This window comes from Macaca thibetana, chromosome 19 (genome assembly GCF_024542745.1).
Source record: "Macaca thibetana thibetana isolate TM-01 chromosome 19, ASM2454274v1, whole genome shotgun sequence".
Taxonomy (NCBI): Eukaryota; Metazoa; Chordata; class Mammalia; order Primates; family Cercopithecidae; genus Macaca; species Macaca thibetana.
In genome coordinates, this window is record NC_065596.1 from 43,108,928 (window position 1) to 43,133,496 (window position 24,569).

A 24,569-nucleotide genomic window follows, 5' to 3' on the forward strand; every position below is an offset into this window, starting at 1 on the left:
TTGTTAGTTGTTTTTGTTTTTAATTTGTCTCCAATAAGCAATGTCTTCTGCTCAGTGTGGGAAGTGGGTCCTATGTGAAGGGGGCCCGCCAGCCACTTTGGGAGCTGAAGGCAGAGCCTCGGGAGCCCTTCCGGCTCAGACTCCCCCTATGCTGGGTGTGGGTTATATTCAGAGGCCCACACCCACACTGGGGTAGGTTAGGTTTGGTTTACTTAGCCACAGGCCCCTGGGGGCAGGAGACAGAGTGGGGGCCCGAAGCTCCCTGTCCTGGAAGAGTTAGAAGTTCTGGGGTAGCCCTGGCCCCGGGGGGGGGGGGCAGTTAGAGATGAGGGAGGTTACCCCTTAGCCCTGGTGCGGTTAGAGATAGTGGGGCTGGTAGAGATGCCTGTTCAAGCCTTGGTCTCTAGGAGGTGTTAGAGATTTGCTGGGGTTGGGGGGGCAGGGTTGCTGGAACCCCAGTTTTGGGGAGGGAGTGGTAAGATATTGGGGATGTTCTAAGCTCCCCAGATAAGAACTGCCGGTTAAGACGGGGCCAGGCCTGGCTGGGGCTCAGCTGTCCCTGAGGAGCTTGGCGTCGCGTCTGGGAGATGCAGCTGTCACTGTGGTTTCTCCCTCTCTGTTGTCCTGGCCTCGTCCTTGGCAGGTGGCGGGGACTTCCTGGGGGAAGCTGAAGTGCTGGGGTTAGGGGCCTCCGCCCCCGACTGGGCATCTATGCTGGCGTGCTCCCTCCGGACAAGGTCCTCCAGCTCCTTCTGCAGGAGAAAGGTCACAGAAGTCAAAGGTCACTGTGCATCATGGGGTCTGAGGATCCGTGGGGTGGGGAGAGGGTCCAGGGACAGGGCTCAGGACAGGCTGGGGTCGCCCGGCTCCTTACCTTCCATCCGAGGAGCTCAGCAAGGGCCAGGCAGCCCTGGTCGCAGTCACCCAGCCAGGCCACGTCCCTGCGGTGCGGCAGGAGATCAGAGTTCCCAGGCGGGCTCGCCCCTGCCTTCGTGCCCTCCCTCCCACCTCACCCTGTCCCTTCTAGGCTGCCCCCAGCCCCAGGCGGAGCCTCACCTGTAGGCCTTCTTGGAGTCAAAGTCCATGCCTCCTCCGAGGCCCAGGATCATCCCCAGGAAAGGGTCCGACTGCCAGGAAGGGGGTGGGGCAGGGAAGGGAGAGCTAGGAGCACAGACCCTGGAGCCAGGTGGCCTGGGTTTGTATCCTAGCGCTGTGACTTTGGGGATTTTTTTTTTTTTTTCTTTGAGACAAAGTTTCGCTCTTGTTGGCCGGGCTGGAGTGCAATGACTCGATCTCGGCTCACTGCAACCTCCAACTCCTGGGTTCAAGTGATTCTCCTGCCTCAGCCTCCTAAGTAGCTTGGATTACAGGTGCCAGCCACCATGCCTGGCTAATTTTTGTAGAGACGGGGTTTCACCATGTTGGCCAGGCTGGTCTCAAACTCCTGACCTCAGGTGATCCACCCTCCTTGGCCTCCCAAAGTGCTGGGATTACAGGCGTGAGCGATCGCACCCGGCCAGCTCTGTGATTTTGGTCAAGTGACTTGTCCTCTCTGTGTCTTAGTTTCCTTATCTGTAGATTAGGGTGATCACAAAACCGCAACGGGGTTGTGGCATCAGTGGGTTCACGCAGGCTAAGTCTTGGGACAGTGTCTGCCTACAGTGTGTGCTGCTTGCCTGGTGACCCTGCCTATTTCCCCTGAGGGGAACACCCAGGAGGGAGCACCTACCCTAGAGTGAGGCTGCCTGGGAAAAAGAGATCGGAGAGACCCGGAGTGTGGACCCACCCACCACCCCCTGCACTGCCTCCCCTGACCCCCCGCACCTCCTCCCACCTCCTCAGTCCCTGGAAGCCTGGCCTTCCTATCTGGCTTCAGCTGGTTTGAATTGGAATTCTATCACTTGCTCAAAAGGGCGGTGAATGTCTCAGAGGCCTGGAACCCCACCCCTCTGGATTCCAGAGCTCCAGGGTCTGAGCCCAGGAATCCAAAGTGCTGGGGTTCCACAGTGGGGGTTCCCTCTGAGGAAGCTGGTGGGAGGGAAGGGGGAGCCTGTGAGGAGGGAGGCGTGAGGAAGGGCTCTTACCTGGCCAGCTTTCTCCTTGTTGATGAGTAGGCGAGGGGTGGAGAGGGGTGCCCTGGGGGAGGGGGAGCTGAGGGGTCAGGGTCTGTTCTGGCCCTGGGTGCCCAGCCACCCTCCCAGCCACAGCCCCCAACCTACTTGCTGATAAGGGAGGCAAAGGGCTGCACCTGTAAGGAGGTGCCCATGACGAGGAGGAGGTCCACCTTCAGGAAGTCCTGTGGGGAGGGGCGTGAGCTTGGGAGCCTCTGCCCAGGCTTCGCCACCGCTCCCTCCCCCGCCCCCCAGCAGCAAATCTCCCTTCCGCCCCACACAGCTGGGGAGGTTTCCTAAGGCAGGCCCCAGGCTGCCCCATGGGGCCTAGCACAGGTGGAGGCGGTGGTTGGGGATGCGGGGAGGGCAGGGGGCCACTTACTGACTGCATACAGGAGAAGAAACGCGCTGGGAGGCTCTCACCAAAAAAGACGATATCTGAGGCGGAGACAGATGGACGGACAGAGACAGTGACATGGGGAGGCAGAGAGGACAGGTGGGAGCAAGGGCAGACCTGGAGGCTGCGGTGGGAGTTGGGAGCAGTGGGGACCGGCCAAGGGCACAAACCCAATTCTCCCCAGGATGGATCTGGGGCACCGTTCAGAGAGACAGAGGTGGCCAGATGTGTGGGGGTGTGGCCTTTGGGAAGGGGCTGGGGGAGGAGGGGACCCCCACCCAAATCCACCCGGGCAGGTCCCTGGCCCGAGGCTCACCAGGCTTCACCAGGCTCTGACAGTCCTCACACTTGGGCGTCACCTCAGAGAAGATCTTCTCTGGGTGTGGGGAAGGGGAAGAGAGAGAAGGTGGTAAGAGGATCTGGGCTGGAGTCTGGAGGTGCAGCACCCCCATCCCTGTTCCACTGTTAACATGAACACACCTGTGTCACTGTCACTCGGAGTGTGACGGGTGTCTCCTGGGGTGTCCACTCTGCTCAGAAAAGACCTCTCTTTTTTTGTTTTGTTTTGTTTTTTTTTTGAGACAAGGTCTCACTCTGTTGCCCAGGCTGGAGTGCAGTGGCACGATCATGGCTTACTGTAGACTCGACCTCCCAGCTTCAAGTGAGCCTCCTGCCTCAGCCTCCTGAGTAGCTGGGATTACAGGTGCATGCCAGCACGCCCGGCTAAATTTTGTAGTTGTTGTAGAGACAGGGTTTCGCCATGTTGCCCAGGCTGGTCTCAAACTCCTGGGCTCAAGCAAATCTGCCCACCTTGGCCTCTCAAAGTGCTGCTATTACAGGTGTGAGCCACTGCGCCCGGCCTTATTGGTTTGTTTTTTTGAGACAGGGTCTCGTTCTGTTGCCTAGGCTGGAGTGTGGTGGTGCAATCATGGCTTACTGCACCACCGACCTCCCAGGCCACGTGATCCTTCTGCCTTAGCCTCCCGAGTAGCTGGGCTCACAGGCATGCACCATCACACCTGGCTACATTCTATTTTTTGTAGAGATGGGATCTCCCTATGTTGCCCAGGCTGTTCTCAAACTCCTGGGCTCAAGTGATCCACCCACCTCGACCTCCCAAAGTGTTGGGATTACAGGCATGAGCCACTGTGCCTGGCCTTATTGCTTATTGATTTAGGAAGCTTGAAAGCATTTCTGGCCGGGCGTGGTGGTTCACACCTGTAATCCCAGCACTTTGGGAGGCTGAGGCAGGTGGATCATCTGAGGTCAGGAGTTTGAGACCAGCCTGGTCAACGTGGTGAAACCCTGTCTCTACTAAAAATACAAAAATTATGCAGGGGTTGTGGCACGTGCCTGTAATCCCAGCTATTCGGGAGGCTGAGGCAAAGAGAATTGCTTGAACCCGGGAGGCGGAGATTGCAGTGAGCCAAGGTTGCACCCCTGTGCTCCAGCCTGGGCGACAGAGCAAGACTCCGTCTCAAAAAAACAAAACAAAAACAAACAACAAAACAAAACAAAAAAAGAAAGCATTTCTGTCACTTGCAACCCACTGAATTCTAAGTCATTTGTTCAACTGTTCATTCATTCATTCAGTACCCATTTATAGAGCATTGTTTCAATGTCAGTAGTTGGTAATTTTAAAAAAAATATTTCTGCATGGACAGCATGATACCGTGGGTGCTGTCTGTGACGCTGCTGTCAACGACACATAATGGGGGTAATGTGAATTGTACACTGCCCCCAGCTGCTTGCAGTTGGGCTATTCAGGAATCCTCAGCCTAGGGGCGCTCAGCTGGCATTTTATCAGAACGGCCACACTCCAGAGGCCCTTCTGCAAATGCTGCAGCTGTCCTTATCTCACAGGGACACCAGAGGCTTTGTTAAATCAGCATAAAGAATGTCAGAAATGGCTTTCCATGAGTGGAATAAGTGACTTCTTGTTTTTTTCTTTTGTCTGTTTGTTTGTTTGAGACAGAGTTTTGCTCTTGTTACCCAAGCTGGAGTGCAATGGCGCAATCTCAGCTCACTGCAACCTCCACCTCCCAGGTTCAAGGGATTCTCCTGCCTCAGCCTCCTGAGTAGCTGGGATTACAGGTGCACACCACCATGCCCGGCTAATTTTTTTGTTTGTTTTTATTTTGTATTTTTAGTAGAAACAGGGTTTTACCATGTTAGCCAGGCTGGTCTTGAACTCCTGACCTCAGGTGATCCGCCCGCCTTGGCTTCCCAAAGTGCTGGGATTACAGGCGTGAGCCACCGCTCCTGGCCTACTATCCTCTATTAAAAACAGCTAAAGACAGGAGATCAGTCAGGCAGTTGGGGCTGCAGTGAGCCATGATCACCCCACTGAACTCCCTGCGTGGGGGACAGAGTGAGACTCTGTCTCAAAAACAAACAAACAAATAAACAAACAAAAAACAAAGACTTGAGCGGGACAGAATGGGTGCCCACTGCATGGAGACACTGCTCCTGGTGCTGAGGGGAGGCCTGCCCTTGGGATGGCCTCCAGCCTCACCTTTCATCCAGCTTAGCGGGTATTCGTGCCGGCAGCTGGCACTGACGCAGTGCGACGTGTAGAAGGTGCCGTGGGCCTCCACCAAGTCCTCTTGTTCCAGCCCCGCTATTCGCTCCAGGGTATCTATGTTCTAGAGGGAGAGATGAAGGGGAGAGGGGTGAGGAGTGAGCCACCCCTTGTAGGCCAGAAGGTACAGTAGGGAGTTGAGGCCATGAGAAGCAGTGAGGTGGTGGGGACAGGTGGAGAAGGGAGGGAGGAGAAACAAGTGGCAGGGTGTATCTGAAGACGTCTGTTCATCCCAATGGTGCCACTCAAAGGGTGACAGTCAAGGCTGCTTAAAGGCAGGGGCCAGGCTGGGCGTGGTGGCTCACGGCTGTAATCCCAGCACTTTGGGAGGCTGAGGTGGGAGGATTACTTGAGGCCAGGAGTTCAAGACCTGCCTGAGCAACATAGCAAGACCCCGTCTCTCACACACACACACACACACACACACACACACACACACACACAAAAGCAAAAAAAAAAAAAAAAAAAAAGGCCCAAACCTAAATATCTATGAGGCCATGCCCACAGCCACTCCCAGCCCGTGTAGCTTTTATTCTGCAAATTCAGGCCATTTGCTTCAATTTTTCAGAAAAAAAAAAGTTGTTTTATTAGAGCCAGATGCTTTATTGCCATCTGTCATTAATTATTGAAATTAACATAAATTTACAATGTCTGTGTTGTAAATGGAGCCCCCCCCTCAGATGTGGCATCCTTGTGCAGTGCGCACCCTGCACAGCTGCATGTGGCAGCTACGGGCAAGCATTAACATAAATGAATCAGGAGGGCTCACTTGTTTTTTTTTTTTGGAGATGGAGTCTCGCTCTGTCACCCAGGCTGGAGTACAGTGGCACAATCTCGGGTCACTGCAACCTCCGACTCCCAGGTTCAAGAGATTTTCCTGTCTCAGCCTCCCAAGTAGCTGGGATTACAGGCATGTGCCAACATGATTGGCTAATTTTTGTTTTAGTAGAGATGGGGGGTTTCACCATGTTGGCTAGGCTGGTCTCGAACTCCTGACCTTGTGATCTGCCTGCCTCGGCCTCCCAAAGTGCTGGGATTATAGGCATTAGCTACCGCGCCGGCCATGTTTTTATAAAAAACATTATTTGAGACAAGGTCTCACTGTGTTGCCCAGGCTGTAGTGCAGTGATTCAATCATAGCTCCCTGCAGCCTCCAACTCCTGGGCTCAAGCGATCCTCCCGCTGCAGCCTCCACATCTGACTGATTTTTAAAATTTTCTGTAGAGATGGGGTCTCACTATGTTGCCCAGCCTGGTCTAGGGCTCCTGGGCTCAAGCGAGCCTCCTGCCTCAGCTTCCTAAAGTGCTGGGATTACAATGTGAGTCACCATGCCTGGCCCTTCCTTGACTTTAATCACTGTCTTCTTCTTTAGTAGCCAGGGTCCTTTCTTACTATGGCCTGTTTCATAGATGGCATATTCACCTGTATTCTTTTCTTTTTTTGGAGGCAGGGTCTTGCTCTGTCACTCGGGCTGGAGTGTAGTGGTCTGATCATGGCTCACTGTAGCCTTCTGTAACCTCCTGGGCTCAAGCTATCCTCCCACCTCAACCCACTGAGTAGTTGGGACTACAGGCAAATGCCACCATGCCCGGCTAATTTTTTATCTTTTTAATTTTTTTTGTAGAGATCGGGGGTGGGGTGGTCTATGTTGCCTGGGCCGGTCTTGAACTGCTGGGCTCAAGTGATCCTCCCACCTCAGCCTCCCAAGCGTCGGGATTATAGGCACGAGACACTGTGCCCAGCCACCGTTTTCTTTTCTTTTTCTTTTTTATTTTTTCGGATGGAGTTTCACTATTGTTGCCCAGGCTGGAGTACAATGGCGCGATCTCAGCTCACTGCAACCTCTGCCTCCTGGGTTCAAGCAATTCTCCCTGTCTCGGCCTCTCAAGTAGCTGAGATTACAGGCACCCGCCACCATGCCTGGCTATTTTTTTTTTTTTTTTTTTTTTTTTGAGACAGAGTGTTGCTCTGTTGCCCAGGCTGCAGTGCAGTGGCGTGATTTCGGCTCACTGCAACCTCCGCCTCCCGGGTTCAAGTGATTCTCCTGCCTCAGCCTCCTGAGTAGCTGGGAACACAGGCGCGCGCCACTATGCCCAGCTAATTTTTGTATTTTTAGTAGAGACGGGGTTTCACCATGTTGGCCAGGATGGTCTCGATCTCCTGACCTCATGATCCGCCCGCCTCAGCCTCCCAAAGTTCTAGGATTACAGGCGTGAGCCACCGTGCCCGGCCACTGTTTTCTTTTAAGACAGTGATACTTTCCATATTAAACAGGTGGGAATGTTCTTTTCTGCACAGACGTTTGTGCGCCCTCATTTTTCTTAAAAACAGCCAGCCCCTTTGGAGCAGCTTTTGTTTGCCCTGGTGCTGACAGAGGACACCGGCAGAGGTTACGCACAGATGGCTCAAACTGACGGCGTTTCCCAGAGACTCCAGGAAGAACAACGGGAAGGGTTTGTTTCCCTTCAAGGGCAGAATGAATGCTCTGCCTTCTGGGCTCCCTACCAACAACCATCTTATCTCCAAAACCTACAGACAAGAGTCTTTGTCACTGTTCCTACACGCCCTGTAACTTTCCTCCCTTGCCCTCTATTCCAAATCTTGGTTTTGCCTTTGGTACTTGATTCAATCTACCCACTGACTCCCTCACATGTGAGTAAGGAATTTGCAAATAGCTGAACAGTAAGCAAATAACAGCATGGAAGAGAACCACCGAAGTACCTCTGCATTCTGTGTTATTCTTTGACAACACAGTTTTTTTTTTCTTTTTTCTTTTGACAGGATCTTGCTCTACTGTCCAGGCTGGAGTGCAGTAGCTTGATCATAGCTCACTGTAGCCTCGAAATCCTGGGCTCAAGCAATCCTCCCTCAGGCTCCCAAGTAGCTGGGACTACAGGTGTGCACCACCATGCCTATTTTTTTTTTTTTGAGATGGAGTCTCACTCTGTTGCCCAGGCTGGAGTGCAGTGGCACAATCTTGGCTCACTGCAACCTCTGCCTCCCAGAGGTTGATTCTCAAGTCATTCTCCTGCCTCAGCCTCCCAAGTAGCTGGGGTTACAGGTGTCCACCACCATGCCTGGCTAATTTTTTTGTATTTTTAGTAGACATGGAGTTTCACCATGTTGGCCAGGTTGGTTTCGAACTCCTGACCTCACGTGATCGGCCTGCCTCAGCCTCCCACAGTGCTGGGATTACAGGTGTGAGCCACCATGCCTGGCCCATGCCTGGCTGATTTTTAAATATTTTTTGTAGAGATGGGATCTCGCTGTGTTGCCCAGGCTTGATTTTTATTTACTTTTATTTTTAATTATTATTATTATTTTTTGAGACAGGGTCTCCTTCTGTCACCTAGGCTGGCATGCAGTGGTGCGATCTTGGCTCACTGCAACCTCCACCTAACAGGCTCAAGTGATTCTCCTGCCTTAGCCTCCCAAGTAGCTGAGATTATAGGTGCCCGCCACCATGCCCAGCTATTTTTGTATTTTTCGTAGAGATGGGGTTTCACCATGCTGGCCAGGCTGGTCTTGAACTCCTGACCTCAGGTGATCTGCCCGCCTTGGCCTCCCAAAGTGCTGGGATTACAGGCGTGAGCCACTGCACCCAGTCCAGGCTTGATTTTTAAACCTTAGCTTATTTTTTGTCTTGAAGCATTGTGCCGCCAACAGAAAAACCATCACTGGCAGGGTGGCCCCAGGCCTAATGGTGCATGGGTGCAGATGGAAGGTGGCACTTCCTCTGGGTGAATGTGGCTGCCCCATATCAAGGCACACAGCTTGGCTCATGGCCCTGGGCTGGCTGATGCCCTGGTGGGTCCAGCCTTCTACAGGACACCCAACCCACGAGCTGCCATTCACAACTTCCTGAGTACATTCTCTGTATAGTTATAAAAATAAGTATGTTCCTCTCAAACAATGCTTTCTTTTCTCTTTTTTTTTCTTCTGACTGAATTATCTTTTTTTTTTTTTTTTTTTTTTTTTTTTGAGACGGAGTCTCGGTCTGACACCCAGGCTGGAGTGCAGTGGTGCCATCTCGGCTCACTGCAACCTCCGCCTCCCCGATTCCAGTGATTCTCCTGCCTCAGCCTCCTCAGTAGCTGGGATTACAGGCGTGCACCACCACACCCGGCTAATTTTTGTATTTTTAGTAGAGACAGGGTTTCACCATGTTGGTCAGGCTGGTCTTGAACTCCTGACTTTGTGATTCGCCCACCTCAGCCTTCCAGAGTGCTGGGATTATAGCCGTGAGCCACTGCACCCGGCCTCACTGAACTATCTTTAAGCTGAGAAGAGTAAAGTGGTGGTGAGGCGGGCTGGGGTACCCTATCCAGCTGTGACATTTATATTTAAACCTGAAAACGAAAGCGAAGTCCCTACAATAGAATCAGACTAAGCTTTTAAAAAGTATGAAGAGGGCCAGGCGCAGTGGCTTACGCCTGTAATCCCAGTACTTTAGGAGGCTGAGGTGCATGGATCACCTGAGGTCAGGAGTTCGAGACCAGCCTGGCCAACATGGTGAAACCCTGTACTAAAATTAGCCAGGTGTGGTGGTGGGCACCTGTAACTACTTGAGAGACTGAGGCAGGAGAATCGCCTGAATCTAGGAGGCAGAGGTTGCAGTGAGCGGAGATTGCACCATTGCGAGGCTCTATCTAAAAAAAAACAAACCCAAAAACAAACAAAAAAAAAGCACGAAGCTGCGATATGGATGTGAGATGGAAAGTCTTCCAGATAAGGTTAAGTTTAAAAAAAAAAAAAAAAGCCAAATACAGAACCTCTTGTATAGTATAAATATCATGAATATAATTTATTTATTTATTTATTTTTTGAGACAGGGTCTCACTCTGTCACCCAGGCTGGAGTGCAATGGCACAAACTCGGTTCACAGCAACCTCTGCATCCTGGGTTCAAGCGATTCTCATGTCTCAGCCTCCCACGTAGCTGGGACCACAGGTGCGCACCACCATGCCCAGCTAATATTTGTATTTTCTTGTAGAGACGGGGTTTCACCATGTTGGCCAGGTAGGTCTCGAATTCCTGACCTCAAGTGATCCGCCCACCTTGGCCTCCCAAAGTGCTGGGACCACAGGCGTGAGCCACTGCGCCTGGCCTAAATATCATGTATATAATTTAAAAGAACTATAAGCCTTTTTGCTGTGGACACTACAGCAACTTGAGTGACAAGACAACTATCCAAATGTTTGAATGGATACTTGTATCTTAAGAGAAAATAGCATCATACATAGCTTCAAAAGTGCTGCATCCTCACAATTCAAAAAGGAGCAAAGACAGTGTGTTCCCCAAAACTGGGTCAGTAACAAAAAGTGGCTAAGGTTGAAGAACAGGGTGACAAGTTTGAATAAAGTGCTTTCATGAGACATGAGAGTGCAACATTTTTTTCCACCTTTATATTGCATACAATATTCCTTTTTTTTTTCTTTTGAGACAGGGTCTCACTCTGTTGCCCAGGCTAGAGGGCAGTGGTGCGATCTCGGCTCACTGCAACCTCCGCCTCCTGGGTTCAAGCGATTCTCCTGCCTCAGCCTCCTGAGTAGCTGGGATTGCAGGCACGTGCCACCACGCCCAGCTAGTTTTTGTATTTTTAGTAGAGATGGGGTTTTGCCATGTTGGCCAAGTTGGTCTCGAACTCCTGACCTCACGCGATCCACCTGCCTTGGCGTCCCAAAGTGCTGGGATTACACATGTGTGCCACCACACCCGGCCCATTTTTTTTTAAACAGGATCACTCTGTGTCACACAGGCTGAAATGCAGTGGTGTGACCACAGTTCACTGCAGCCTCGAACTCCCAGACTTCAGCAATCATCCTACCTCAGCCTCCCAAGTAGCTGGAACTACAGGCGTTTTTCACCATGTCCAACTAACTTATATTTTTGGTAGAGACAGGATATCACCATGTTGCCCAGGATGGTCTCAAACTCTTGAGCTCAAAAGATCTGTGTGCCTTGGCTTCCCAAAGTGCTGGGATTACAGACATGAGCCACCTTGCCCAGCCAGCAATATGCCATTTTCAATATGTATGTGTAGTTAAATCCATACATTAAATATCACAAGTAGCAGAGAGATGCCTGGGTACTTCACGTTGACCCCAGAACATAGCTATGTTGGTTTTGGTGTGACAATGGCTCACTGTTGAAGCACCATCACTGTTAAGGGCATGGGTTTTTCTTCTGACAGACTTGGACAGTGACCACGGTGAACATCCTGCCAGAGTACTTCTTCCCAGGCCTAAGTTTCTCATCCTGTCTGGTGAGTTTAATCATCATCTCACAAATTAGCAACAAACTCACACAGGAACAGAGCTGGGATCTTTCTGCTCACCGAGTGGATGGTGACCCTGCATGAACGCACAACCTTTTTGTGCCCCAGTTTCATCCTCTGTCCAGACTCCTGAGTCCAGCTCTCTCCTTGGTCAACCAGGCCTCTCAGCCTCCACAAGACAATTCCTCATGCACCCCCAGCACCATTCCCTGCCCCATTCCCCCCATCTCAGAACAAAGCAGCCGGCACCAGGCTGCGAGCTCTCAGGTGGTCCTGGGCTCTTTCTCTCACGGCCACGGCCCCTCTATCCAGAAGTCCTATTGCTCCATCTTCAAAACAGATTCATAACCTGACCACTTCTCCCCACGGTGATGACCCCTGCCCTGGTCCAGCCTCCACCCTCTCCTGCTTGGACCGTCGTGGCTGCCTCTTGTCTGGTCTCTGTAGCTCCCTCCTCACTGCCCCCATAGTCTGTCCCCAACACGGCCAGAGGAGCCTGGGAATGCCTGAGTCAGGTCACATCCCTCCCGTGCTCAGAACCCACCCGTGGCCCCATCTCACTCAGCGTAAAGGCCAAGTCCCTCCCTGTGGCCTGCAAACGCCCTGTAGGATCCATCTTTGTCACCTCCCTGACCTTGGCTCCTCCACTCTCCCCTGCAGTCTCCTCATCGTTCACTCACATCCTGCTTCTTGGGATTCTCTGAACTAGCCAAATACAGGCTCAAAACTAGTGGAAAACAAGCTCGTAACTAGCGGAATACAGGCTCCCTTCAGCACCTGTGCACTGACCATCCCTTTCCCGGAACACACTCTTCCCCCGAGGTGCTCTCCCTCTCTTCCTACAGGTCTTTGCTTAAATGTCACCTTCTCAGAAAGGCCTCCCCTGACCAAGACACCTGTTTAAATGTCTGAATGGATACTTGTGTCTTGAGAGAAAAATAGCATCCTACATAGCTTCAAAAGTGGAGGCCAAAGTGGGCGGATCACGAGGTCAAGAGATCGAGACCATCCTGGCCAACATGGTGAAAGTCCGTCTCTACTAAAAATATAAAAAATTAGCTGGGCATGGTGGCAGGCGCCTGTAATCCCAGCTACTTGGGAGGCTGAGGCAGGAGAATTGCTCGAACCCAGGAGGCAGAGGTTGCAGTGAGCCAAGATCGCGCCATTGCACTCCAACCTGGTCAACAAGAGCGAAGCTCTGTCTCAAAAAAAAAAAAGGTTTCATGAAATATGAGAGTGGAACATTTTTTTCCACCTTTATATAATATATTGGTTTTTGTTTTGTTTTGTTTTGTTTGAGATGGAGCCTTGCTCTGCCACCCCAGATGGAGTACTGGAGTGCAGTGGTGCGACCTCGGCTCACTGCAGCCTCTGCCTCCCAGGTTCAAGTGAACGTTGTGCCTCAGCCTCCCGAGTAGCTGTGATTACAGGCGCGCCACCACACCCAGCTAATTTTTGTATTTTTAGTAGAGACGGGTTTCGTCATGTTGTCCGGGCTGATCTTGAACTCCTGACGTTGACTTCGACCTCCCAAAGTGCTGGGATTACAGACGTGAGCCACCGTGCCTGGCCTTTATATAATAGTTTGTATGCAATATGTCATTTGTGTTTCTTTTTTTGAGACGGAGCCTCTCTGTCACCCAGGCTGGAGTGCAGTGGTGCAATCTTGGCTCACTGCAACCTCCACCTCCCAGGTTCAAGCAGCTCTCATGCCTCAGCCTCCCGAGTAACTAGGAGTACAGGCACATGCCACCACGCCTGGCTAATTTTTGTATTTTTAGTAGAGATGGGGTTTACATCAGCACCCCCTTTCCCAAACACATACACTGTTTCTGACTCCCCTTCCAGCCTAACTGTGTTCCAGGGTCCCATGGCCATCTTATATACTCGGTATGTGGCGTCTCCATCTCGTCCATCATCTCCCTCCCTGCAACAGGGAATCAACTCAGTGAACATTTACTTTGACACAAGCTGACAAACAAGGGCCAGCAGGGTCTTGGGGTGGGTGTCATGACATCAACCACAGAAAGCACTTGGCTTCGAGTGAGCTGTTATCATATCTGAGCCACGTCCTGGAATAATGGTGACTCTCTGGGAAGAAGGTTTATTCTGAGCCCGGAGTCTCCCTATGTTGCCCAGGCTGGTCCTGAACTCATGGGCTCAAGCGATCTCCCACCTTGGCCTCCCGGAGTGCTGGGATCACAGGACTCCTCCTCTTGGAAGAAGGAGGCCTCCCCTGCCCTCTGCCTCCCAGCAGCCCCAGGCGGGAACACCTGGCCCACCTGAGAACTCTGAATCTAAAGCGAGTTGTTCCTCCCTCTGGTGGTAGCTTTCGGGGCTGCAGGTGCCGAACTGCCAGGTGCAGGGAGAAACACTAGAACACTTATTTATGTTCCATGTTACCCCTCTGGTTTTTTTTTGAGATGGAGTCTCGCTCTGTCACCCAGGCTGGAATGCAGTGGCACAATCTCGACTCACTACAACCTCCGCCTCCCGGGTTCAAGCGATTCTCCTGCTTCAGCCTCCCGAGTAGCTGGGGTTACAGGCGCCACCACGCCCGGCTAATTTTTGTATTTTTAATAGAGACGAGATTTCATGATGTTGGACAGGCTGGTCTCGAACTCCTGACCTCGTGATCTGCCCACCTCAGCGTCCCAAAGTGCTGGGATTACAGGTGTGAGCCACTGTGTCCAGCCACCTGTTTTGTAATTCAGGGTTCTGAGGTGTGATCTAGAGCTTGAATGAATACTGTTGTAGTGCATCGCGTAATTTCTATACATATTCATAAAACAGGTAGAGGCAGCAACATTTTGTTGTTGTTTTGATTTGTTTTTTGTTTCTTTCAAACCAGGTCTCCCAGGCTACAGTACAGTGGCACCATCACGGCTCACTGTAGTCTTGACTTCCTGAACTCAAGCAGTCCCTCCACCTTAGCCTCCTGAGTAGATGGCACTACAGACACACACTACCCTGCCCAGCTAATTTTTGTATTTCTTGTAGAGACAGGGTCTCCCTATGTTGCCCAGGCTGGTCCCGAACTCCTAGGCTCAAGTGATCTCTCGCTTTGGCCTCCCAAAGTGCTGGGATTACAGGTGTGAGCCACTGTGCCCAGCCCATCAAGATTTTTTTACTGTTAGGGTTTGTGAGACTCTCCAACAATGTGAGCCATCCTTGCTTGAATGCCCCAGGGAGAGGCCCTCGGCTAAGCACCTGACATGTCCGAGCCATGTTTATAATTGGGCAAAGCACAAAAAAAGTATAAAAAGGTGCCCCTTCCTTAAGGCAGACATCTACTTGTTGGACGCCTGTCATAGTGTATGGATTTTCTTAGATGAAGTCACTTTGGAAACACCCTCGTAACCAGTGTGAAATCTGGGGTGCCTATAGTGCACACAGAGTCCCTTCAGCCATGGGCTCCTTTCACATCACACACGGGATGGCCCTGAGAGGAGGTCACTGCCACTTCACTGCAGACCTGAGAGGGCAAACCCTGTTTGACAGAAGGGGAAACTGAGGCAGAGAAGACCTGACTCACTGCAGGTCATGCAGCAAGGACGCAGTAGGCCAAGCCCTGGCCCTGCATTGCTGGAGTCCCTGCCTGAGCTCTTGGGCACGCAGCTCTGCTCCTCCGCTGAGGACACCATGCCTGTTCCACCCGCCCATCCTCTTCCCAGGATGCTCGCATCCGCCTACCTGCGTGTAGCAGCGCAGGAGCAGCCCCTTGTCCTTCAGCAGGCGCATAAAGTAGTGACAGATGGTCGGCTGCAGGGAAGAACGACAGCACTGCTGATCATTGCAGGGAACAGCCACAGGCCACTACCATGCGCCAGGAACTGTTCTAGGCACTGCGACTGTCTTACCCCCAGGGAATAAGCAAAGCAGCCGTGTTGGGGAGAGACCACCACTATCCCCAGATCACAGATGAGGAAACTGAAGGACAGGGAAGGGGACTGTGTCGCCAAAGTCACATGGTGGGTAAGCTGCAAAGCTGCGATTCGCACCCAGGCAGCCTGGCTGCAGGGTCCCGGGCTCTCCACCGCATCATGGGTGCAGCTAAGCCTCGCAGCAGCCCTCTTCAGACAGTACCATCAGCTTCGCTTCACAGGAGGCAAATCGGAGGCTCAAGGTCGTAAGATGAAGACATGAGGAACCAGGACACGAATGCAGGCAGTCTGGGCCCAGCACCCATGTACTTAATGGCTACATAATATTTGTCTGCAGGGCCCTGGGGGCGCTTCCCATGCGTGCCCTCCCCCAACCTTTCCTGTTTTGCCCCCTGCAAAAAAAAGATCTCACCTTGAACTGCCCAGGATAGAGCTCCTTGGCGAGGGCGAAGAAGGGTTCCGGATGTTTCTGTAGGAGAGACAGCCAGAGGGCCAGATGCCCCAGGTAGGACGAGGGTTGGAGCCAGGTGACCCCCATCCCACCCCTCACAGACGCCCCTTCCTGGGGGAACACAAACCTTGAAATAGCTGATCTCGAAGATGGCCTCTGGGTAGGGAAGATGGTACTTCTCTAGGTTGTCATAGAGGCCAGTGGATGGAGAGCGAAAGTCGGGAATGCCCGCAGCTGGGAGAGGGGGGTCAGGGAGCAGTTGGTCTATACCCTACTAACTCTCCCAGGACAGGCCTCAGACAGGGCTCCTCCCCAGCCCTTGGGAGGGACTCCCCAATTCCTGGGGGTGGTTGCTGGGGAGTAGGGTTACTTACATGTGGAGATTCCAGCACCCACCAAACAGATGACTCTGCGACCTGGAGGAGAGGAACTTATGCACCATATGACACTGTTTGCTCAGTCCCTATAATAGCACCACCCATCACGGCCCCTGACACCGTTTACTCCATGCCAGGCCCTGGGGCAAGCATCTCAGATGCATGATGGGCCTTCCAATCATCTAGAGAGGGATGGTGTTAACATCCCCATTCTATAAACGAGCAAACTGGGGCTCAGATAGGGGAAGAAGTCACACAATGGACTGCGGAAGAGCCAGCCAGAGGATAAAGAATCCAGTGTTTGGCTGGGTGCGGTGGCTCATGCCTGTAATCCCAGAACTTTGGGAGGCTGAGGTAGGCGGGTCACCTGAGGTCAGGAGTTTGAGAGCAGCCTGGCCAACATGGCGAAAACCCGTCTCTACTGAAAATACAAAATTAGCTGGGAGTGGTGGCACGTGCCTGTAATCCCAGCTACTTGGGAGGCTGAGGCAGGAGAATCACTTGAACCCAGGAGGTGGAGGTTGCAGTGAGCCAAGATCATGCTATTGCACTCCAGCCTGGGTGACAGAGCAAGACTCCATCTCAAAAAAAGGGGGAAAAAAAAAGAATCCACTGTTGGAAATTATACCAACTTAGACTTGAGAAAAGGCCACTTGAGGATAAGAGCCCAGGGCTAAACAGAAATAGCTGGTGGCTGGTGATTAGCCACCAGGCCATAGTACTCTGGCATCTGCCCATCAGCTGATAGACAGGCACAAGTGTGACATGCTGTGGGTCAGATGCCTCTGGGATACCCTGTCCAAGGGAGGACAGCAAAGGTGAACAGAGCACAAAGCCTGCCACAGCTTCAGCCCTGAGCTTTAACTCTGAGATGCCATCGGGCCAGGCCTGGTTGAATCCAGTGGTGGCTATATATGGTCTGGATTCAGGGGACCTGGGGTCAAATCCTGCCTCTGCCACTTGGCAGCTGTTTGACCCTGCACTGAGTCACTACCTTTTTGTGCCTCCGTTTCCTCCTGTGTCCAGATCACTTCCATAATGGTCTTACGGGTATAATGTGAAGATCAAATAATAGGACACTTGTAAAGTGCTGAGCCCAGTGCCTGGCAAATAGTGAAGGCTCAATTAAGTAGTTAAAAAGAAATTTTTAGGGCTGGGCCTGGTGGCTCACACCTGTAATCCCAGCACTTTGGGAGGCCGAAGGGGGTCAGATCACCTGAGGTCAGAAGTTCAAGACCAGCCTGGCCAATATGCTGAAACCCTGCCTCTACTAAAAGTACAAAAATTAGCTGGGCGTGGTGGCAGGCGCCTGTAGTCCCAGCTACTTGGGAGACTAAGGCAGGAGAATTGCTTGAACCTGGGAGGCGAAGGTTGCAGTGGGTCAAGATAGCGCCACTGCATTCCAGCCTGGGCAACAGAGTGAGACTCTGTCTCAAAAAAATAAATACATAAATAAATAAAGCTTTAGAGCGGTTAGGTGAGGGTTGGAGCCTCACCTTTATATTTTTGCAGAGAAGGGGTCTTGCTTGTTGCCCCAGCTGGTCTTGACCTCCTGGCCTCAAGCGATCTTCCTGCTTTCTACCTCCCCAAATGCTGGGATTATAGGCCTGAACCACCACGCCCAGCCTCAATTAATTGTTATTGTTCATTACTATCTCCTCATGGGCACCCTCATGAGCCAATTACCCCAGAATCCAGGAGCAGGAGGACACAAGGAACAAATGCTTTGTAGCCACTGCCTGTGTTGTCTTTGGGGCCTGCCCATGCTAAAAGATGGCTGCAGACAGCTGCTCGCCTGCCGCAGGAGAGGGAGGCTCAGGGCAGCAGGACTGGCTGCCCGAGGAGAGAGATGGTGGCAGCTGGAGGACAGGGACACTGGAGAAGACGTCCTCAACAAAAGGCTGCTCAGGAACCACAAAGGGTCGATTGTTCTAGTTGAGGACTGCTGAGGGCCTGGTTTCTCAGACTTCGGTGACCTCAACTCGTGGCAAGAAATATAAATTTCAGGCCAGGCGGGGTGGTTCACGCGTGTAATCCTAGCACTTTGGGAGGCTGAGGAGGGTGGATTGCCTGAGCTCAGGAGTTCGAGACCAGCCTGGGCAACATGGTGAAACCCCGTCTCTACTGAAATAAAAAAATTAGCCAGGCGTGGTGGTGTGCTTCTGTAATCCCAGCTACTTGGGAGGTTGAGGCAGGAGAATTGCTGGAACCCAGGAGGCGGAGGTTGCAGTGAGCTGAGATTGTGCCACTCCACTGCACTCCAGCCTGGGCAACAAAGCAAGACTCCATCTCAAAAAAAAAAAAAAAAAAAAAAAAAAAGAAATATAAATTTCATGGTGACTCAGTAAGTAGACACCTATCCACCATATCTGAAACAAGCCTCCTGTAGTAATAACCACGGCACACGCTGCCACAGCTCTCGCTATGTTCCAGACTCTGCTCTAAGCATTTGCATTTTTATTAATTTATTTTTAAAATTTTATTTATTTATTTTTTAGAGTCAGGGTCTCACTGTGTTGCCCAGGCTGCAGTGCAGTGGTGCCATCATAGCTCACTGCAGCCTCCAACTCCTGGGCTCAAACAATCCTCCCTTCTCAGCCTCCTGAGTAGCTAAGACTACAGGCAACGCCCCCACATCTGGCTATTTTTTTTCTTGTAGAGATGGGGGGGGTCTCACTATGTTGCCCAAGCTGGTCTTGAATGCCTGGTGTTGAGTGATTCTCCCGCGATGGCCTCCCAAAGTGCTGAGATTACATACATGAGCCACTGCACCTGGTCCTATATTAATTTATTTAGTCCCCCAATAACCTTATGAGTTAGATACCATAATCATTATCCCCATTTTATGAAACAGGCCTGGTCAGTCAGCGTACACTAATTCACTCAGCAATGGAGAAGCGACCCAGGTCTGGCCAATCGGAGACTTGGGGGCAGGCACGTGACTCAACCTGGCTCAGTGGGAGCGAATCTCTGCTGTTTGGTTTGAACTACTGGGAAAAGGTGCTCTCTCGGTGGCAGCTCCTAGGTTGGTGGAACCTGCATTTGGAACTGCCAGGAGTTACCTTTACCCCGACACAAGAAAAGCAGCATCAGAGAGAGTTACAATTTTTAACAAAGTGGAAGCACCTAGGCCCAGCCGTGCTTCAAGCTGGATTAGAGCCAACACACTCCTCTTTGGCTTAAGCCGGTTCCAGTTGTGTTTCTTGCTACTTGTAAAGAAAAGGTTTCAATACATGGTTCAAGTGGCTGGGGATGGGAGGTCACTTGAGGCCAGGAGCTGGGCACAGTGGCCCAATCCTGACAGGGGACTCACAGCGTTCGCTCTGCATGTACCGGGCCACCCCTTCCAAGGTCAGTTCGTCCAGCAGACGCTCCTTCTGGCTGCCCAGGCTGAGCGTCTGGGAGAATAAGTTCCGCAGGAAGTCCACTGGCCAGAGAGAAGAGACACAGCGGCAGGACCGGGCATTCAGCCAGGGGGCATGGATGTCTCCAGCACCCTGGCCCCAGCCCTGGGGTCCCCGGCCTCCCCACATCTAAAGGCACGAGGCCTGGCCCAGCCAGGAGCCTCCAGGAGCCTGCTCTGGCACTGGTACCCGACCCACTGTTACATACTTTGAATGTCACTCCTGATGGAGTTGAGGAGGTATCACCCACACCCCTGCCCTGAAATCCCCCCGCCCCCCAGAACCCTGCTCCCCGTCCTTCGAGGAAGATACTCACTGTCTGCTTCTCCACCAGCGGCTCCTCCCTCAGAGTCTGAATCTGAGTCCTGGAAGGGGTGGGGTGGGGTGGCCAGGCCCGAGAGGTGGGATTAGGGAGGGAGGGGAGGGGGTGATACCAGGTTTGGGGAAAAGGCTGTGGCAGGAAGGTGGCCTGAGGAAGTGTGGGGTGGTGGAGAGACTGCACTGGGGCTAGCTCGAGGGCTCTGGGACAGGCTGCCTGGGTTGGAGTCCTGGCCATGCCAGTCCCCAGGAGCACAACCTCATGGGAGTGGCTTCGCTTTTCTTTTCTTTCTTTCTTTCTTTTTTTTTTTTTGAGACAGTGTCTCGCTCTGTCACCCAGGCTGGGGTGCACTGGCGCAGTCACAGCTCACTGCAGCCTCAACCTCCCAAGTTCAAGGGATCCTCCTACCTCAGCCTCCCAAGTAGCTGGGACCACAGGCGCATGCACTACGCCAGGCTAATCTTGTTTTGTTTGTGTTTTTGTAGAGACAAGGTCTCCCTGTGTTGCCCAGGGTGGCCTTGAACTCCTGGGCTCAAGCAAGTCTCCTGCCTCGGCCTCCTAAAGTGCTGAGATTACAGGCGTGTGCCACTGTGCCTGGCTGTGACTCTGATTTTCTAAGTCTGGGTGTCCCTCACCTTGGAAAGGGAGTGTGGGTGCTGGGTGCGGCACCAGGAGCGGGGAAGGTGCTCGGTAAGCGCTGGCTGTTGCTGTTAATATTATCACAGCCTGGGGTCTTCCCTTTGTCCCTGGGTCCCCTGGAGCATGGGCCTGCTGTCCCTTCCCAGCAGCTCTGGGACCTCTGAATAATGTCCCAAGTCACTCTGGGAATGATTCCAATGCAAAGCCTCAGTGCTCACTGCAAGGACCTATGTGCCCCCTCCTGCTCGAGGCCCCAGACACTCTCTGCCAACCTCTCCAGCAACCTTTGAGTCCTTCCTCAAAGCCTGCCCTCAGCCCAGCTCTGGACTGGCAGGTCTCTGGGACTCTGTCCAGGGCCTCTCTGCTTTCTTTTTCCAGCTTCCTGGGGCTACCTGCCTCATCCATGCCAATGGCCTCTGCCTCGTCACTCATGACACCATCTCTCTGCCCCCAGATCTGGGGTTCCCTGGCTTCTTGGACACCTTGCCCTAGGTGCCCCCCAGCCTCTCACTCCTACCATGTCCCAAATGGATCCTGGCATCTCCCCCAAACCCATCTTCCTCCCAGGCCTCATCTCAACGTGATCGTCCTGTCCCCCAGTCAGCCAGATGTTTCGTGCCCCCGCCTCCCTCCTCACCCTCCGGCTGCAGTGCTTCAGGTCCAGAGCACGTACGCTTAGTCTCCTAAGGGGCTGTCCGCCAACTCCTTTTCCCTCCCCGGGGCTCCACCTGGTCCAGCCTGTCCTCTCCTCCGGGGGTCCTGCCCCAGCCTCCTCCCCCAGCCTCTCAGCCTCAATCTCCACCTCCCATCCACCCTGCTGCCCTGCATGTGAGGCTGTCTGGGTCAGCTCGCCCCGCTCCACTTGAAAGGCCCTTCTCTCTGGCTCCTCCAGTTTTCCCGGACATCTATGGAATTGCCAGGATGTCCACAAGGGCAGGGACTTTGCCTGGGTGCCCAGCACTGAGAACAGGGTCTGGCTCCTGGCAGGAGCTCCAGGAGCTCCTCCACCTCGGAATGAATGCCTGCTTCAGGCTGGACCACGGCTGGGCCCTGCAAGAGATTTCACCAAAATGCAGTTCTGACCAAGCCACCACCTCAGACAACCCCTTCCCCGGCCACTCACTGCTCTGCATCCAAGCCTTTTTGAATAAGACCCTCCTTTCCAAACATATGACAATTTAAAAAATTGCTTTTTAAGACTGTGCAACTCCAGATGGGCGTGGTGGCTCATGCCTGTAATCCCAACACTTTGGGAGGCTGAGGCAGGAAGATTGCTTGAGGCCAGGAGTTCAAGACCAGCCTGGGCAACACAGTGAGACTTTGTCTCTATCTAAAAAGAGAGAGAGAGGCCGAGCGTGGTGGCTCAGGCCTGTAATCCCAGCACTTTGGGAGGCTGAGGCGGGTGGATCACGAGGTCAGGAGATCGAGACCATCCTGGCCAACACGATGAAACCACATCTCTACTAAAATACAAAAAATTAGCCAGGCGTGGTGGCAGGCGCCTGTAGTCCCAGTTACTCAGGAGGCTGAGGCAGGACAATTGCTTGAACCCGGGAGGCGGAGGTTGAAGTAAGCCGAGATGGCTCCACTGCACTCCAGCCTGGGTGACAGAGTGAGACTCCGTCTCAAAAAAAGAGAGAGAGAAAAAAGAGAGTGAAAATGAGAGAGAGAGAGAGAGAGAGAGATTGGACAACCTCTGCAAAAACCTTGACCACACTCGCGCGTACTTCAACAACATATGACTTGGGGCACATGCCTTGTAATTACCCAAGCCCACCCTTATAAAGATAACCACTGTTAGCTAAGCTTAATGGTAATTACTCCAGTTTCCTCTGCATAAAACTAATTATTTCTACAGAAATAGGTCATAGTACAACATCTGGAGTTTTCTGCAGAACGATATGCTACAGACCTACCTAATTTTAAAGATAATTTTTAAAAAAGAGACGGCATTTTGCTATGTCGCCCAGGCTGGTCTCGAACTCCTGGGCTCAAGTGATCCTCCTGCCTCCCAAAGTGCTGGGATTACAGGTGTGAGCCACCGTGCCCAGCCTCACCTCATTTTTCAGAGCAGCTACATAGTATTGGATTGTATGGATGAACCATAGTTCATTTAACCCATCCACTAACAGCCATTTGGACTGTCTCCAGTTTTGCCCTGTGACGGACAATGCTGCATTTTACATCCTCGCATCTCTCTCTTTGGGACTGAGGATCCTTTTTAACATTCAACCTTTTTATCTGACGTTGGTCGTGCTTTGGGGGCCAGGCGAGTGAGTTGCCACAGCCTAACAGGAGGCTCTTATATCCTCAGCAAGGCTCCACTGTGCATTTGTGAGGTATTCTGATGCCCGCTTCTGCACCACCCCACGTCTGAAAGGCAATCTTGGGGGTGTGGGTGGGCTGGCACTCTTGCAGGCTGTACACAGTGAGGCTGTGTGGAAGGCCTGTGCCCAGCATGTATCGGCAGCTTGGCCTAAGGGAGAGCTGGAGGTGCTGATGGGGGGCCTTCAAACTCCTGTGAGACTGCCTGTCCACCTCTCCTGGCAGCCTCTGGCAGGCGGTGTGCCCAGTGCTGGGGGACTCAAACCTTTCCCTGCTCCTCTAGCCGAGGGACAGGGGACAAGTGACTTAACACCTCTGTTTCAAATTCTGCCTCTGTAAAATGGCCATGATAGGCATTTCTCTTCACAGGGATGCCAGGAAGATGAAGTGAGATGAGGCAAGTTTGGCACTAAACAGTGTGCACAGCTGGAGAAAGCCATCAGTAAATGTTAACCGTGACTATAACGAGCTGACCCCTACCAGCCACCCAGTTATGGAACACATCACACTCCTTCATGCCCCCAGGTCTTTGCACAAGCGATACCTGTCGTGTGGATCACCTTTTCTCACCTTGTCTAAGAAAATTCTAAGTCACTCTTCACTTATACTGTGTCTGTATCTTGGTCTGACAGCTAGACCAGCCTGTGGATTCCTCCAGGGAATGGCCTGGCTGGAATCTTCTTTGACCCAGAAAGTTTTTCTCTGTGCTCCCACAGTGCCCTGAGTTTCTTTACTTTTCTTCCTTTTTTTTTTTTTTTTTTTTTTTTTTTGAGACCGTGTCTTGCTCTGTCGCCCAGGCTGGAGAGCAGTGGCACAATCATGGCATGCTACGGCCTTAAACTCCTGGGCTTAAGCAATCCTTCCCCAACTCAGCCTCATGAGTAGCTGGCACTATAGGCATGTACCACTGCACATGGCTAACTTTTAGATTTTTTGGGGCCTCCCTACGTTGCCCAGACTGGTCTGGAACTTCTAGGCTCAAGCGATCCTCCTACCTCAGCCTCCCAAAGTACTGGTATTACAAGCATGAGCTACTGTGTCTGGCCTGAGTTACTTTCTTTCTTTTTTACTTTTTAGAGAAAGGGTCTTGCTGTTTTACCCTGGAGTGCAACGATGCAATCATAGCTCACTGCAGCCTCAAACTCCTGGGCTCAAGCGATCCTCACGCCTCAGCCTCCTGAGTTATTGGAATTACGGGCATAAGCCACTGCACCTGGCCCCCTGAGTTACTTTTATCATCACACTGTGAGATAATTTTTTCCCATCACTTGTCCACGAGATCTGTGCGTTCCAAGACCAAATGGGATACCTGTCTCTTCCAGGCCCAGGACAAATTTGGTTCAGAAGGGATGGCAGGCAGAGGCGAGGAAGGAGGAAAGTTTGGGAGGGCAGGCCTGGACTTGAGGCTGGAAACGCTTCTCTGACAATCCCCAGAATCCGCCTTTCCCCAGAAAGCTGCACTGGGTGGTGTGAGGGATTGGGGCAATGAGCCGAGGGCCGTGGGGTGACTGTCTCCCCTTTGCCACCTCCCCCCCTGCGGGCTGTGGAACAAGTCCATCTCTCTCCTCCCCTCCACCCTTTCGCCCATCTCACCTGAGCCTCCTGCACCTTCCCTGCCTGGGTCTCCAGAGGGTGAGAGGCTGAGGGAGGGGAGCAGAGGTGGTTACAGTGGGGAGAATGATTAAGTGGGGAATAAAGGGATTCAAATGGTCAGTGAGGGGCCAGAACACCCACCAACCGAGTTACACTGGGATGGGATGGTGGTAAAAATGGAGCACAGGGAGGGAGGGGGCGGAGAAAAAAT

General features: G+C 52.5%; 2 protein-coding genes across 5 annotated transcripts in view; both read right to left on the bottom strand.

Annotated features, from left to right (window-relative positions):
- ECH1 (enoyl-CoA hydratase 1) overlaps positions 1-16,198 on the bottom strand; it is a 72,690-nt gene extending 56,492 nt beyond the window's left edge. The window contains exon 1 of the mRNA XM_050769260.1: positions 16,189-16,198. The gene's annotated coding sequence lies outside the window, so the exon portion shown is untranslated. The remainder of the gene's footprint in view (positions 1-16,188) is intronic.
- The window catches only part of SIRT2 (sirtuin 2), a 25,797-nt gene continuing 1,228 nt past the window's right edge, over positions 1-24,569 (bottom strand). For 2 of the 4 annotated variants that reach the window (XM_050769233.1, XM_050769235.1), the window contains 15 exons: positions 24,359-24,405; positions 19,799-19,847; positions 19,392-19,505; positions 16,076-16,117; positions 15,829-15,935; positions 15,663-15,719; positions 15,060-15,128; positions 5,024-5,153; positions 2,825-2,884; positions 2,494-2,549; positions 2,220-2,296; positions 2,085-2,136; positions 1,057-1,127; positions 875-941; positions 1-752 (listed from right to left, as the gene is read on the bottom strand). In XM_050769233.1, coding sequence (XP_050625190.1) covers positions 597-752; positions 875-941; positions 1,057-1,127; positions 2,085-2,136; positions 2,220-2,296; positions 2,494-2,549; positions 2,825-2,884; positions 5,024-5,153; positions 15,060-15,128; positions 15,663-15,719; positions 15,829-15,935; positions 16,076-16,117; positions 19,392-19,505; positions 19,799-19,847; positions 24,359-24,405 — 1,154 coding nt within the window. In that variant the 3' untranslated portion in view covers positions 1-596. The remainder of the gene's footprint in view (positions 753-874; positions 942-1,056; positions 1,128-2,084; positions 2,137-2,219; positions 2,297-2,493; positions 2,550-2,824; positions 2,885-5,023; positions 5,154-15,059; positions 15,129-15,662; positions 15,720-15,828; positions 15,936-16,075; positions 16,118-19,391; positions 19,506-19,798; positions 19,848-24,358; positions 24,406-24,569) is intronic. The other 2 variants (XM_050769234.1, XM_050769236.1) reach the window with 1 other exon arrangement.